This window comes from Stegostoma tigrinum, chromosome 4 (genome assembly GCF_030684315.1).
Source record: "Stegostoma tigrinum isolate sSteTig4 chromosome 4, sSteTig4.hap1, whole genome shotgun sequence".
NCBI classification, from domain to species: Eukaryota; Metazoa; Chordata; class Chondrichthyes; order Orectolobiformes; family Stegostomatidae; genus Stegostoma; species Stegostoma tigrinum.
This window is the reverse complement of record NC_081357.1, coordinates 26,964,648-26,981,108: the sequence shown is the minus strand read 5'-3', so window position 1 is coordinate 26,981,108 and position 16,461 is coordinate 26,964,648. Positions and strand designations below refer to the sequence as shown.

General features: G+C 41.7%; 1 protein-coding gene across 4 annotated transcripts in view; it reads left to right on the top strand.

The window, feature by feature from the left end:
- afg1lb (AFG1 like ATPase b) overlaps positions 1 to 16,461 on the top strand; it is a 144,466-nt gene that overhangs the window by 23,400 nt on the left and 104,605 nt on the right. For 3 of the 4 annotated variants that reach the window (XM_048531917.2, XM_048531916.2, XM_048531914.2), the window contains exons 2-3: positions 1,835 to 2,061; positions 10,717 to 10,768. The exons of the other annotated variant lie outside the window; for it this stretch is intronic. In XM_048531917.2, the coding sequence (XP_048387874.1) occupies positions 1,835 to 2,061; positions 10,717 to 10,768 (279 nt within the window). The remainder of the gene's footprint in view (positions 1 to 1,834; positions 2,062 to 10,716; positions 10,769 to 16,461) is intronic. 4 annotated transcript variants of the gene reach the window in all.

Here is a 16,461-nt window from a genome sequence, read left to right as displayed (position 1 = left end):
TTTAAATAAATAAGTTTTTACTTGTTACTTATGAAGTGAATATCAGCTTTTTTTTCATTTAACCATTCTTTTAAAAAGAATATTAATGTGAGGCAAGCTTCTCTGGGTGCTTTAGGTCTACGTATTAGAAGGGAACCTCTATTGCCACCATAACAAATTAGGGGCTTGGGTTTTGGTTTAATTTTCAGAGGGGTTCGACCTCCCACTTTGTAAAACTATTTTGCTTGGAATTCAACATGGCAAAAGTAAACTATCCCTCCTTATCATCCTCTACCTGTCTGCAGTCTTTATCAATATTAATCATGCCATCCTCCCTGAGTGCCTCTCCAAGGTCATTTAGCTATGTGGGTAGGACTTGTTTGTTCGCTTTTTTATCTAAATCTTGTCAGTGAGTAATGACTTCTCTTTCTACTAATATGCAGTCAATTCCTGTCTCCTCTAAGAATCAATTCTTGGTGGCCTTCTGTTTGGTATCTGCATAACATATTTGAAAATACAGTGTCAGTTTCCATATGTGTGCTTAAGATGCTCAGCTTCACCTCCCCATTGACTGTCAATGTCTGTACGCTCTCTAATTTGTCAAGCTCCTTGTCTGAATTCCATACTCATCAGAAATTTTGTCCAGTTAAATATTTGGGAGACTGAAGCCATTGTCTTTGGTTTCTGCTATAAACTCTCAACCCGTGTTACCTACTCTGTTCATCTCCCTGGCAACTCTCTGAGGCTGGACTCAAGCTTGATATTATGGTTGACCTGGATATGACTGCTCAAAGTATTCCCATTTGGCACTCTGTGTTTTACCTTGGACTTGAAGCATGAGCAGCAGAGACCTGGATAACCTTATGTGCATTAAATCCTGGTCACTCCTCACCTCATGCTTGATTGTCTACATTGGTTCAATAATGTCTTGATTTTAAAATTCTCATTCTTGAATTCATTAGGATAGAGGGAAGATGGTAAAATTTCAAATGTTTTCAATTTCAAACATTTTACATTACAGGAAGAAAGAGATCAGTTTGATTGGCAATTCAACTCTGAATAGCTGAAGTGTTGGCAGGGAGCAAGCAATGTGGATAGACTGGTGCCCCAGGTCCTGCCTGGTTCCCAACTCTTGTCCTTGTTTTCAAATCCCATTGTGGCTTCCTTCCTCTCTGCAACCATAAGCCTCTCAAAATGGTTCAAATTCCGGCCTCTTGTCTACCTCTGATTTTAGACATGGTATACGTGCCTTGCTCCCTCACCCCAAATTCTGAAATTCTTGCCCTATGTGCCTTTCCTGTTTACATTGCTTACCTCCTTCAAGAAGCTCCTTAAAACTTACATGTTTGGTCAAACTTTGTTCATCTTTGTCTCATATGTCTCTTGCCTGTGTGGCTCAGGGTCGTATTTTTCTCATAATACCCCTGTGAAACATCTTGGGACATCTTAATATGTTAAAATTGCCATATAAATACAAGTCCAGAGGAGGAGAAAAAAACGCAAATACTTGGTTGTCCTTCTGTTTTGACATCCAGAAGATGAGTTGGACCATTACATATCATTTGCAAGTTTTAGTCTTTTTTTTCCTTCTGGATGTCCTAGTTGTTGGAAAATTTTAAAAAGAAAGCAATGTGGTGATAGTTAAACAACAGCAGAAATTGTAATAAATACCCCATAGACATCTGCTTGTCCTGTACTAGATATTAGGTGTTGCACACTGGTTTGATTAACTTGACTAGGGTAATCTTAAAACTAACTGGTGTGTCCTCCGTTTCAAAAATATGGAGCATTCAGTTGACTGTGACTGAAAAATTGACAATTCGAGTAATAATTTTGGCTTATGAATTCTTTTTAGGTTATGCTCTTCCAGCAACAAACAGTGCTGCACCTGATACAGGATTTCAGTTGAAAGGTTCTGCCTTTGCATCAAATGTTGAAGGGCCTTTGGAGCACTATGAATTGTTGGTCAGACAAGGTCACCTAAAGGATGATGACCACCAGAGAAAGGTTGTACAGTGTTTGCAGAAGCTTCATGAAACACTTAAAGGATATAACCCTGGTCAGCAAAATTTCTTCTCAAAGGTGAGATATCTAAAGTCTAAGAGTCAGCAGGGTGAGTATGTTTAAAAAGCTACAAAGAAGCAATGCAGTACTATACAGCATTTAGTTGTGGGTGTGTTTAGTTGCCTACTTGACTATTTTTTCGTTTCCCTTTGCTTAATTTAGAGAGATCTCAGTAAGAACACTTTTTTTTCCTGTCCCTTCTGTGTCTGTAATGTCGTGATAAGTTCCATTGTTGAAACTTGGTGTCAGTACTATTTAACTGATTAAGATTTTTCTGTGATAGAATTATGGACTCATACAGCACAGAAACAGGCCCTGCGGTCCAACTAGCCCATGCCGAATATAATTTCAAACTAAACTGGTCCCATTTGACTGCTCCTGGCCCATATCCCTCCAGACCTTTTCCATTCATGCACTTATCCAAATGACTTTTAAGCATTGTAATTGTACTCACATCCGCCACTTCCTGAGGAAGTTCATCGATGTGAACCACCCTCTGTGTTAAAAAAAAATACTCCTTGTGTTGTTTTTAAACCTCTTTCTTCTGACCTTAAAAGCGTGTTCCCTAGTCTTGAAATTCCCCCATGCTAGGGAAAAGACAACTACTGTTAACTCTTTCTATACCTCTCGTTATTTTATAAACTTCTACCAGGTCATCTCTCAACCTCCTACACCCCAGTGATAAAGGTCCCTGCCTTTCGAGCCTTTCTTTATAATTCAAACCTTCCATAACCTTTGAACCTCCTCCAGCTTAATACTATCTTGCCTATAACTGGGTGACCAGAAGGAGCGAGGCTCAGAAAGCCTGTGTTTTCAGATAAACCTGTTGGACTATAACCTCGTGTCATGTGATTTCTGACCTTGTCCACCCCAGTCCAACACTGACACCTCCACATCCTCACTGAAACTCTCTAGCCTCTTTGTATAATCACCCTTGGAGTTCAGCTATCATTCTGGTGAGCATATGCTGCACTTCTCAGTGGCTAGTACAACTTTGCTGGTGTGTGGCAATGTAGTTGGAGGAATACATTATCTTTTCTAAGCTCCAGTGAGTACAAAGTTGTTCCATTACTTAGCTCATTCTGAACTAAGACACTACCTTGAGCAGACATTTGCATTGTAAGCAATGAAGCCTCCCCATATCTTCAGCTTATGAAAAGTCTCAAATCATATATGGATAGCTTTGCTTGCAATCGTTAAATGCTTAATGAAAGAGGCAAAGGGTGATTGGGCTCTTAAACCTGTCCATGCGAGGTGACCACACGGGGTGACATCAGCAATTTTGACTGGGCAGCCAAGCTGGGCTCAATGGAAAATTGGCCTTGACTGGAAAGGAGGCTGAACTGAAAAGGTTCACAGAAAGAGGACTGAGTGAGACAGAAACACCATATAAGTGGTACACAACAGCATTGAATTTACTAATCACAGGTTCCTTTCAAACCTCAAGTTAGGATATGTGTAACCTCTCCCAATTGACAGCCCACAAGTGCATTTACCAATGGCCCTCACAGGTAGCAATGCAGTGTTTTTTTTTCAGCTAAAAATGAACCCATAGAACTAAAGTGCATGAATTGGTTAGATTTTCAGCCAGCACTGTTTTCCCTCACGTACAAAAGGCCATTGACTGCAAGAACCTCCTTGCCAGATTCCTGAAGAAGAATTTCAATCCCTCAGTGTCCATTTCAATTATCACCACAGATAACAATTCCTGCAGTTGTGTTCCCACTGTCCAGGGAACTGCCATGATGTTTGCAATCCTACACAACTCCGGGGTTTCACAAATGTTTGCCCTCTGCATGTCTTTAGAGCAGCCTTGTGGTTACAAAGAATACTCTGAGAAGGTGGACTACTGACCCATTGAGCAGCCCGCTTACTGCTACTGAACAGTGCTACAGTGCTGCCCGCGCATGTGTTAGGGCCATCATTGATCAGACAGCTGGTTGCCTGAAGCTGGCCTTGAGGCTCTGTAGTCAGGAATTTGACATGAGCACCTGAGTATGCACTGCACAAGATCTCCAGATTAATATAGTATCAGAGATAATGGGAACTGCAGATGCTGGAGATTCCAAGATAATAAAATGTGAGGCTGGATGAACACAGCAGGCCAAGCAGCATCCTGTGCTCCTGAGATGCTGCTTGGCCTGCTGTGTTCATCCAGCCTCACATTTTATTATCTCCAGATTAATGATTGTTTGCTGCATCTTGCACAGCATAGCTCAATGACTAGGAGAGAATTTAGAAGTTAGGTAGAGAGATTCTCCTTCCTTAAATGAGGAAGAAGAGGAGTCTGACGGAGATGCTAAGAGAAGCAACCGTGATGATGAGGATGTTCAAGAAGCTAGGGCAGTAGTGAGACAAACCAGATGGGTTCTACAGAACTTGATGACAGTTAGATTTGAAAGTGATCTTATGTTAACATATGTGGATTTCCAGAACTCTGAACCATTAATGACTCAGAGACATTGATGCCCTGAAGTGGTTGTTAAGTTTAGCCAAACTAATGCTGATTCAGTCCTGAAACCCAACCGTGGAACTGAAGTTCCCACTTCCTAGAAATTTTGTTCCTCCCAGAGGGCAGCAGTTACAACAGGCTTTGCACTGTTGCACATGATATGCTTGAGTGGTTAGGCTAGTCAGTGCCCCTCAGGGAAGATGTAAATAATCTGGAGCCTTAACAGATATAGAGATTACAGGTCTGCCGGACAAAGTGTATGTTAAATTTTTGTTAAGTATAATGTTATGTAGATGGTCGACACCTGGCACCAGAGGGAATTCGGTGTTCGTTTATCCTTCTGTCTGTACAGCTACGCCTTGCTGCCACGTTAGTAGACAGAGCTGTCGGAGGAAACCTGCTGGCTGTTTTCCCTCATTCCATCAGATGAGTGGCGGGTGTCATCTGGGGATCTGCAGATTAGAGGGCTTCGGCTCCTGGGTATCTCTTGTATAGTTGCAATCTCCTTGGTCTGATCTGCTGTGGTGTTTTGGCCCCTGGTGGAGGGGAGGTGGTGAAACAGGGCATCCTTGCTGTGACCTGTGATTACAACCACTGGGTGCTTGGCTGCCATCCCTGTTCCCTGTTGGTGTGCAACAGAATCTTCCTGAACCATTGAGGAAATGTGTATCAGGAAGAAGGTCAAGCTCCCGCTCACCTAGCCAGTGAATGAATTTGTTCATGGTTCAGAAGGGAGAGCAAAGGTCCCTGAAAATATCTGCTAGATACTGTTAGTTCTGCTGGACCAGTTTTTACAGCACCCATATCCAGGTCCATGGAGGCAGCCACGTACTTGCATGCTGGAACCACAGCATCAGACAGAACTTGGGAAAACATCTGTGCACTATGCTCCAATCTGCACATGTCTCTGACATGGGGATTAAGGGTCTTCTATGCACCCTGGCTTTAGAATATGTTCTGGAAGCAGCATTAAAAAGCATCAAGATTGTTAGACTTGCGAACCACCACCCTTGCCCAAGGTTTTATTAGGATGTTAGTGCTTGATGTGTATCTGGGAGTAGCTGTGTGGAGTGTTTCTCACTTGATGGCTATAGATATTCATTCTCTCCTTCAGCACATGCACGATCCCCTGTCTCTGTTGGCAACTCACTGGCCTCACTGGAGTGAGGAGCCCAAGTCAGGCATATCCTCCTTATCTATACACATTTGTGCTTTTTTATGCACATTCTTTTCCTGCAAAGCAGAGAATCAGTAAGAGGCATTAACATGGATACAGAAGCACTGTATCTGCACTGATATACACAAAGAAAGATGTCAAGCTCTAGAGCTCTGATTCTGTGCCTATTAATAGTAAGAAGAATATAGTATTGGGAAATTAGGAGTTTTGGGGTTCTGATTGAAAGTTAGTTTAGTATCACCAAAGAGCTAGAATTGATGTGAATCAATGAAGCATTATATTTTGCCTGACATAGGTTTGGGGTGAACACCTCATAGTTCTGTTTTGTGACTGTGTCCTCGTTCTCTACAAGCCTTTGATAAAAAGTTATCAAATGTGGATGTTCTTCCAGATGTGAAGAAAGATCATTGAGCTGGTGATGTGTGAGCTGCTGTGCGTTTTATATCTCCTTTTAAATTTTAAGTGTGAACTCTAGATGATGAGTGAGGGCCAGTATCAGTGTGGTACAATTCTTCGTACATTGGCAGCTGCAATTAAGTGACAAACGATGATACCTGATGAGGGTATTGTGCGTCTCCTGTGCCTTTGTGGCACCGGAGCCAATTTTCCTTGAGCTACCAAGGGGTACTGACCTTGCAGCTCTGCATGTCTCGGCTGCCTTTATCAGTCAAGGTTGCCTGTTGTTGTTGTCCCTTGAGCAAGGAACCCCCCCTTTTCTCCTGGACTGCCTTCAGGATAACCTCTAGGAAGGCATCAGTGACTGTGGTGCTGCTTTTTGTCTGGTTGCTGATGTCTCTAAGGTACTGGAAGGTGAGGAGTAGAGGTTGAATGATGCTCCTAGGTTGCAGAAGTCAAGTGCCGTTCCTATACCTTTTTAAATATGGAGCCTGGAATGCCCTGGCAGTGGACAAAACCTGCTGCTTACCTGTCCATAAAACTTGGCAGTTTGCCTGCTCATGAATATATAATGAGCTGAGACTATCATAGCTGCAAGAGAATACCTGATCTGTCCCTGAAGGGAAGCACGTTCTGCTTTTAGGTGGCATTCACACTTTATGTTGAGATTAAGGTTGCACCAATTATGTCTGGGCTCTGGTCTCTGCTGTCAAGAATGGCCATTTGGGGAATAATAAATTATAGTGCTGCTCAGGATTGTCAATGCCCCAATATAAAATGCTACTGTTAGGTGAGAGCAAGTGAGAAAGGAAAATTGAAAAATTGGCGACAGGGAACTGATTATTTAGAGTGTAGACAGTCCATGAAAATTCATGTATGTAGCCTTTAGGAGCTTATTAGTTCAATTACAGTATCAGTGAAACATTTATGACATCTTCACCTTTAATGACAGGGAAATAATCATGACAACTAAATAGACATCGTTCATGACCTCATTAATATGGAAATAGAATGTAGCTTCTTATGATAACACTACTGGAAAATTAGCAATTACTATATCAGCTGATGGAATACACATTACATTTGTATGCCATTTCCAAAAATATTGATACAGTTTTACTGCTAATTTTGTAAATTAAAGAACACTTTCAGAATTTACTAGGATCAAATGTCTTGAACTTGTGACAGTTAAAATAAGGTTGAATTTATGGTTGAAGTAAACAAACTGATAAACTTTCATAAGAATATTCTAACATAACACTATGTTCATAGGTACAAAATCTCCCTGCCTTGTAAAATAATTGATGTTGTGTGTCAAATTAAGATGATTTGTCAGCACAGCTGCATCTGAGGTTGTGGCTTAAGAGCTTAGGTCTGAGAGTGAATGCTGATACCACTTTCGTAGTGAGGATTTCCTGGCATTTCAAAGACTATGCCTTCCAGAGTAAATGTTTGTTGTGCCTGTTAATTGATGTTTAAATATTTGATGGTGTTGTACAAAGATGATTAGGGAATTCCACAGGTATCCTTGCTGATATTCCTGTCACCAGATTTGTGAATGAGCATAACAATTTGCTTTTGTATGACACTTTTAAAAGAATAATAGCATCCCAAGGTGGTTCCCAGGAGGTGCCGCCAAAATGTGATGGTGAGATAACAAGATGGCTGAGCACGAACTTGGTCAAAGTGATAGAATTTAACGAGCTACTGAAGGCCACCTACTAAAGTTACTAAACTATAAGGTGTAGGAACAGCTGTAAAATCATTTTGCCGTCAGGTCTGCTCCAAAATTCAGCAAGACCCTGAAAGGCCTGATAATCCTCAACTCCACTTTCCTACCTGATGCCCTTATTGATCTAAACTCTGTTCATATCAGCCCTTGAACAAACTTAATGACCCAGCCTTGACAACCCTCAGTGGTAAAGAATTCCACAAATTAACACCTCTCTAAGAAAAGAAATTCCTCCTTACCAGTGTCTAAAATAAACACGCCATTACTCTAAGATTAGGCCTTCAGGTTCTAATCTCTCTCACAAAGCTAAAAATCTTTAATCATCTACCATGTCAAAAGTCTTAAACTTTTATCTTTCAATAAGGTCTCCTCTTGTCTTTCTAAATTCAGTGAGCGTCAGCCTAACCTTCTCCACCTCTAATAGAGTCACGGAGTCATACAGCATGGAAACAGACCCTTCAGTCCCAAGCTAATCTAGCCCCACTTTCCTGCATTTGTCCCATATCCTTCTAAACCTTTCCTATTTCATTTAAGTTCCAAGTCTCTCTCTCGCTCATGCTCGCTCGCTCACTCTTACCCCCCCTCCCCAACCCCTCTCTTTCTCCCTGTCTCTCTCTCTCTCACCCCCTGCACCCCCAAAATAACAGTCTCTCCTGTCTTGTCAGCGAGATCTCCAGTACAGGAAAAGGCCATTCACCCTTTGCACCTGTTGCATCAAAAGCAACTACGTAACTATCCTAAGATAATAAAATGTGAGGCTGAATGAACACAGCAGGTCATGCAGCATCTCAGGAGCACAAAAGCTGACGTTTCGGGCCTAGACCCTTCATCAGAGAGGGGGATGGCGTGAGGGTTCTGGAATAAATAGGGAGAGAGGGGGAGGCGGACCGAAGATGGAGAGAAACTGTCCTAACCCCATTTTTGTATCTTCCACCTGTATAAGCAGTGTCACATCTCTTCTAAGCCTTTTGCATCTTAACTTGTTTCTCTGCTCCCTATCCCAGTCATTGTTCCCTCCATCAAGGGGGAAAGTTTCTTCCTGTCAACCCTATCTCTGCCCCTCATAATTTTTCTATCTCAGTCAACCTCCTCCGTTCCAAAGAAAGCAACCCCAATCTCTCCAATCTCTCTTCTTAACTGAAATTCTCCTCTGTAACCTTTCCAGTGCTGTCGCATCGCTCCTGTAATATGGATTCCAGAACTGCACAGAATACACTCATGTGGCCTAGTCAATGTTTTATACAGTTCCAGCATAAATGCCCTGCCCTTAAATTCTGACTAATAAAGGCAAGTATCCCATATGTCTTTTCAATGACTTTATCCACATGTCCCGATACCTTAAAGGTCTGTTGTACATGCACACCAAGGTCCCCCTGATCCTCAACTTCCCAGGACCCTGCTGTTCATCATGTATTCCCTTGTTTGTCTTGCCCAAATACGTCACTGCACATTTATCTCAATTGAGTTCATTTGCTATTGGTCACCCTATCTGTATCCTCCAGTAATCTAACGCTACCCTCCTCACTATTTGCCACCCCGCCAATTTTTGAATCATTTGTAAATTTACTGATGAAGCCTTCTACATTCAAGTCTAAATGATTTATGTAAACCACAATCAGAAAGGGCCCCAACATTGACCGCTGTGAAAACTCTACTGGACACCGACTTTTAGTCGGAAAAACACCTCTCAAACTTAGTCCTTTATTTTCTAACACTCAGCCAACTGTGGATCTGATTTGCCAAATTTCCTTGGATCCCATGGGCTGTTACCTTTGTTATCAGTGTCCCATGTGGGACTTTACAAAAATCAATTTTGAGGTCTGAGTAGACTTCTACACACCTGGTCACCTCGTCGAAAAATTCAACAAAGTCGGTCAGACGTAACCTACCCTTAACAAAACCCTGCTGACTGTTCTTGATTAATCCTTGCCTGTCCAAATTCTGACTGATTCTGTCCCTCTAGAATTGTTTCCAGTAGTTTCCCCAGCAACTTGATTACACTGAATATCCTGTAATTTTCTGATTTATCCCTTGCTGTATTCTTGAATATGATACAATATTGGTTGTCCTCCAGTCTGACACCTCTCTGGTGGTGAGAGAGGAATTGAAAATTATTGCAAGCACCGCTGCTATTTTCTCCTTTGCTTCACTCACTTTGGAATACAGACCTGGCTATTTATGTGAGATAATAGGAACTGCAGATGCTGGAGATCCGAGATAACAAAGTGTAGAACTGGATGAACGCCGCAGGCCAAGCAGCATCTTAGGAGCACAAAAGCTGACATTTCGGGCCGAGATCCTTCAGGCCCAAAACATCAGCTTTTCTGCTCCTAAGGTGCTGCTTGGCCTGCTGTGTTCATCCAGCTCTACACTTCGTTATCCTGGCTATTTATCTGCCTGATTTTCTCTGTCTGTCTGTGTCTCCCTCTTGTGCTTTTGCTCTTGTGCTTTTGCTCTCTCCGCTCCTCACGTCACCGCGCTCTGTCTTTCCCTCTTCTCTTTCTCTACCCCCCGCCACTCCTCCTCTCTTTCCCCCCCACTTCCATTCTGCACAATCTTTGTCACTCATTTCTGTCCCCTGACACTTTCATTAGCCTATCCGTCTCACTTGCTTGAACATTGGACCCACAGCCACCCCCACCCCATTTGGACCCATTCTTGCCCCAGTGCCAGGGTCCTTCATTTTATGCGTGTTAGGGGCTCGTCTTGCAGTTTTGTATCAGCCTTATCTTTACTATGAGCATCCATTCTATATGTGCTCCTGTCATGGTTCCTTACTTCAGTGGTTATCTCCATCATTGAGCAATCAACTGAGAGCAGAATAACATTTTTTTTAAAAAAGTTAAAAAAAGTACAGTGCTTTTCATTTTGCTTAACAACCACTGAAAATGTCTGTTCCTTGTGTTGTGTTTGCAGTTTTTTGAAAGATCTATACCTCCAAAAGGCCTTTATGTATATGGAGATGTTGGTAAGTCTCGATTATAATTGTCTGCACCCTGGCATGTTAGCTGCCATTTAATTTACAGCTGCTGTTGATTTTGACTGGCGTATGTTTTTCTCATACATTTCAAATATAATTATTGTGCATTAGCTGATCTTCTATTGTGTTGTCGGACCAGATGAAGTGAGATTAGAGGCTGTGAATATTTGGGCTGGAGTGAGCAGGCGTTGTTCACTTTTCATTTTAAAATTTTGTCTTCTATCCTGAGAAAATCAAGTTGTTTCATAAAAAGTGTCAAAAGCTTTTGTTGAAAATCAAAACTTAGAGCAATTTGGAAAGCAGAGTAGTGGAGTAGGTTAGAAATGGAAGATTCTCTGCAGTTTAGGTTGAATGAGCCAAAAATGCAAAATAGAGATACAACCATACCAATATCAATTGGAAGTTAAACTTAGTATTCCAGGTTTTCATAGCTATAATGAGGAAAGCATGACAGGAAATGTGTGCAGATATAACACTCTGAATATATTGTAGATTCATCTTTGCCAATATTCTTTTTCTTTGGAAAGATGAAAGGTAATTATTAAAATGTTAGAGTAGAAGTGTTCCTAATACAGTGGAAATGATTTACGTTATATAGTGCAGGCTTCTGTGACATCTAATAGCTGCTCCAGATAATCACCCTAAGGTCACTAACCTTCCAGTGTTGCCAGTTTCCAGTGCTATTAAATCGAGGACTGACTTTCACCAAAATATTAATAATCCCAGATAAATACCAGAAAACAGATTTTGGTTTATTCATTGGAACTAATAATAATTGGCACTTATTCCAGATTGTTGTGAGGTATGCCACAGGAGATCAGTTAGCACTCTTTAAATTGCTTTCTCCACATTGTCCCAGACGGAGACTTTATGTTTGAATGGTGTCCAATTTGGATATATTCAGTCCATTGGGCATTTGAACTTTGTGCTAGTTAGAATAATAGAACATAGAACATAGAACATAGAACATAGAACATAGAACATAGAACAGTACAGCACAGAACAGGCCCTTCAGCCCACAATGTTGTGCCGACCATTGATCCTCATGGATGCACCCTCAAATTTCTGTGACCATATGCATGTCCAGCAGTCTCTTAAATGACCCCAATGACCTTGCTTCCACAACTGCTGCTGGCAACGCATTCCATGCTCTCACAACTCTCTGCGTAAAGAACCTGCCTCTGACATCCCCTCTATACTTTCCACCAACCAGCTTAAAACTATGACCCCTCGTGCTAGCCATTTCTGCCCTGGGAAATAGTCTCTGGCTATCGACTCTATCTATGCCTCTCATTATCTTGTATACCTCAATTAGGTCCCCTCTCCTCCTCCTTTTCTCCAATGAAAAGAGACCGAGCTCAGTCAACCTCTCTTCATAAGATAAGCCCTCCAGTCCAGGCAGCATCCTGGTAAACCTCCTCTGAACCCTCTCCAAAGCATCCACATCTTTCCTATAATAGGGCGCCCAGAACTGGACGCAGTATTCCAAGTGCGGTCTAACCAAAGTTTTATAGAGCTGCAACAAGATCTCACGACTCTTAAACTCAATCCCCCTGTTAATGAAAGCCAAAACACCATATGCTTTCTTAACAACCCTGTCCACTTGGGTGGCCATTTTAAGGGATCTATGTATCTGCACACCAAGATCCCTCTGTTCCTCCACGCTGCCAAGAATCCTATCCTTAATCCTGTACTCAGCTTTCAAATTCGACCTTCCAAAATGCATCACCTCGCATTTATCCAGGTTGAACTCCATCTGCCACCTCTCAGCCCATCTCTGCATCCTGTCAATGTCCCGCTGCAGCCTACAACAGCCCTCTACACTGTCAACGACACCTCCGACCTTTGTGTCGTCTGCAAACTTGCTGACCCATCCTTCAATTCCCTCGTCCAAGTCATTAATAAAAATTACAAACAGTAGAGGCCCAAGGACAGAGCCCTGTGGAACCCCACTCACCACTGACTTCCAGGCAGAATATTTTCCTTCTACTACCACTCGCTGTCTTCTGTTGGCCAGCCAATTCTGTATCCAAGCAGCTAAGTTCCCCTGTATCCCATTCCTCCTGACCTTCTGAATGAGCCTTCCATGGGGAACCTTATCAATGGAATCCTAATGGAGCAAATAAATTGGATGAAACTTCAGACCTTCATAATAGGAGGAAAGAAAAGCTTCTTAATGCCATAATGCTTGAACCATGGTAATGTAGAAATAGAACAGCACTCTTCAAAAATAGACATCATAAAATTTGTGTGAGGGATACTATATTCTTGTTTTCCAATACTGTTTTTAATATTAAATGTCATGGGGGCTGAAGAAGCTGCAGCTCGAAAAATATTCTTTTTGCTGTGTTTGTTAGTCAGTATATTGTCACAAATTTCTTTAATTCTGTTAATTTGTTTCATGAGATCACAGCAGACATTGCTCAACAGAACTGACTAGAGGGGCCATGCTTTGTTTTGTAGTCACAAAGAGGGACAGTGCCCTGGGCACTGTTGTAGAGAGAGAGAGAGAGAGAGAGAGACCTAGGGTTTCAGAAACATAGTTCTTGGAAATTTGCGTCATAGGTAGACAGTTGTTAACAAGGCATTTGGCATGTTTGCCTTCATTGCTCAGACCTTTGAGTATAGCAGTTGGGATACCATGTTGAGGTTGTACAGGACATTGGTTGGTGAGGCCAGTACTCTGTACAGTTCTGGTTACCTTGTTATGGGAAGGATATTATTAAACTGGAGAGGGTTCAAAAAATATTTACCAGGGTATTGCTGGAAGTGGAGGGTTTGAGATATAAGGGTTTGAGGCTGCATAGGCTGGGACATTTTTCACTGGAGCATAGGAGGTTGAGGGTGACCTTACAGAGACGTATAAGATCGTGAGAGCCACAGATAAGGTTAATAGCAAAGGTCTTTTTCTTAAGCTGGGGGAATTCAAAACTAGGCGGTATATTTTTAAGGCAAGAGGAGAAAGTTTTAAAAGGACAAGGAACAGCTTATTTACAGACAGTGGTTAGTGTGTGGAATTAACTGCCAGAGGAAGTGTAGATGCAGGTACAGTTACAACTTTTAAAAGACATTTGGATAAGTGCATGAATAAGAAAGGTTTGAAGGGATATGGGCTAAGTGCAGGCAGGTGGGACTAGTTTAGTTTAGGAACATGGTCATCATGGACTAGTTAGACAGAAAGGTCTGTTTCCATTCTGTATAACTCTGTTAAATTAAGTTGACCCATCACCTCAGTTGTTGCTGACCTATGATGTGGAAGTGCCAAGGGACTAACTCAGAAGCCACATGACGCCAGGTTTATTTGAAATCACAAGCTTTTGGAGCGTGTGTTCCCTTGTTGAATAAAAATACGTTCTGAAACCACCCCCCACCTCATACCAAACCCAGCCTAATTTCGCCTCTTGACAGGTCCTGACTGTAGTTGTTCCATCATAGATGGCTGTAACTTCATTTCCCTAAATTCTAGAATTCCCTCCCTAAAGCTCTGTGACTATGCATATCTGCTGTTCCTCCCTTAAACTGTTGCTTAAAACATCCTTTGAACAACCCCCCCCCCCCCAAGATGCCGGTTGAGTTAGCCTTCTCAGATTGGCTTCTTATGCTTTTACATCTTTTGTTAAATAGGGCAACCTAAACTGTATACGGTACTCTAGGTACGGCTTCACCAACATTCTATACAATTGTGGCAATACATCATTATTTTTATATTCCATTCCATTCCCTTTGAAATAAACAACAACAATCTGTTTGCATTCCTAATTATTCGCTGTGCCTGTGTATGAACACCTTGTGTGTCAGGACACTGAAACCCTCTCTATATCTCGGAGTACTGCCATTTCTCCCTGTTTAACTAATATGCTGCCTCCTGTAAAACTGGACAAGTTCACATTTTCCCACATTAATATTCTTTTTAATATTAAGTTCTGTCTACTCACTTGACTTGCCTATGTCTTCGTACAGACTATTTATGCCCTGTTTACAATATGTGTTCCTGCCCATCTCTTTGTCATTGTAAATCTGACAACCGTACATTTGGTCCTCAGGGCTCTCGAGATGCAGTGATAGTGTCCATATCTCTGAGCCAGGAGGTCCAGGTTCAAGTCCCACTTGAGATGTGATATAGTACAACTGAGCAGGTTGACACCAGAAATTTCTACATTCGGTCCCTTCATTCAGATTGTTTATACAGACTTTGAATTGAGGACCCAACTATGATCTTTGTGGCACATCATTCGTTACATCATACCAGCCCAAAAATGATCCTTTTATGCCTACCCTTTGCTTCTTGTTAGCCAATCTATCCTGTATCCTGAGTAATTGCATTAGGGGAGATAATGGCCTATAGAACATAGAACTTTACAGCGCTGTACAGGCCCTTCGGCCCTCGATATTGTGCCGACCTCTGAAACCAGTCTGAAGCCTATCTAACCTACCCTATTCAATTATCATCCATATGTTGATCCAATGACCATTTAAATGCCCTTAAAGTTGGCGAGTCTACTACTGTTGCAGGCGGGATATTCCTAGTGGTATTATTACTGGACTATTAATCCGGAGACTCAAAAATATTCTGGGAACCCGTATTCAAATCCTGCCATGGCAAATGGTGGAATTTGAATTCAACAAATATCTGGAATTAAGAATCTAATGACCATAAATCCATTGCTGAATTTGGGGAAAATCCACCTGGTTTACTAATGTCTTTTAAAGAAGGAAACTGCCATTCTTGCCTGGTTCAGCCTACATGTGACTCCAGACCCACAGCAATGTGATTGACACTTAACTGCCCTCTGGGTAATTCGGGATGAGCAATAAACACTGGCCTAGCCAATGACACTCTCAACTGTAAGTGAATAAAGGATTACTTACCCTCTGACACATGTTAGAATAACTCTCAATAGTCACCTGTTTCTCTGTTCTTTTTTTTTGGAATGGAAAAGTCACGTTTGATATTTTCTAACCTAATGGGATATTTCCAGAATCTAGGGATTTCTGGAAAATTAATACCACTGTCTCCAAACGTACCATCTCTTCAAACGACCAGGATGAAGTCCATCAGGCCAGGGAACTTGTCAGATTTCAGTGCTAAAATTTTTTGCAGCACCCTTTCCCCAATGATTTGTAATTGTTTAAATTCCTCACTCCCTTTCACATTCTAATTCACAATTACTTCTGGAATGTTGGTTTCCTTCTCTACAGTGAAAAGAGGGGCTAAATATTGTGTATATTGGTGGTCAGTGTCAATGAGGGAATCAAGCATAATACTTCACCTTTGCTGACAATTCAAAACTACGTGGTATTGTGAGTGGCATGGAGGATGTAAAGTGGCTTCATGGCGATTTAGACAAGTTGAGAGTGTGGATAAATTCAATTGCAAGTGGAGTTTAATGTGGATAAGTGTGCAGTTATCAACTTTGATAGAAAAAATAGATTGGCAGAGGAGTATTTAAATGGTGATTGGTTGGGAAATATTGATGTCCAAAGAGGTCTGGGGGGTCCTTATACCAGTCACTGAAAGTGAGCATGTAGATGCTGCAAGCAGTTAGAAAGGCATCTGGTATGTTGGCTTTTGTTGCAAGATGATTTGAGTACAGAAGCTTGGAACTGGAGCTGTACATGGCACATGTCAGGTATTTTAAATAATTTTAGTCTCCTTACCTAAGTAAATACCTAGGTCATTT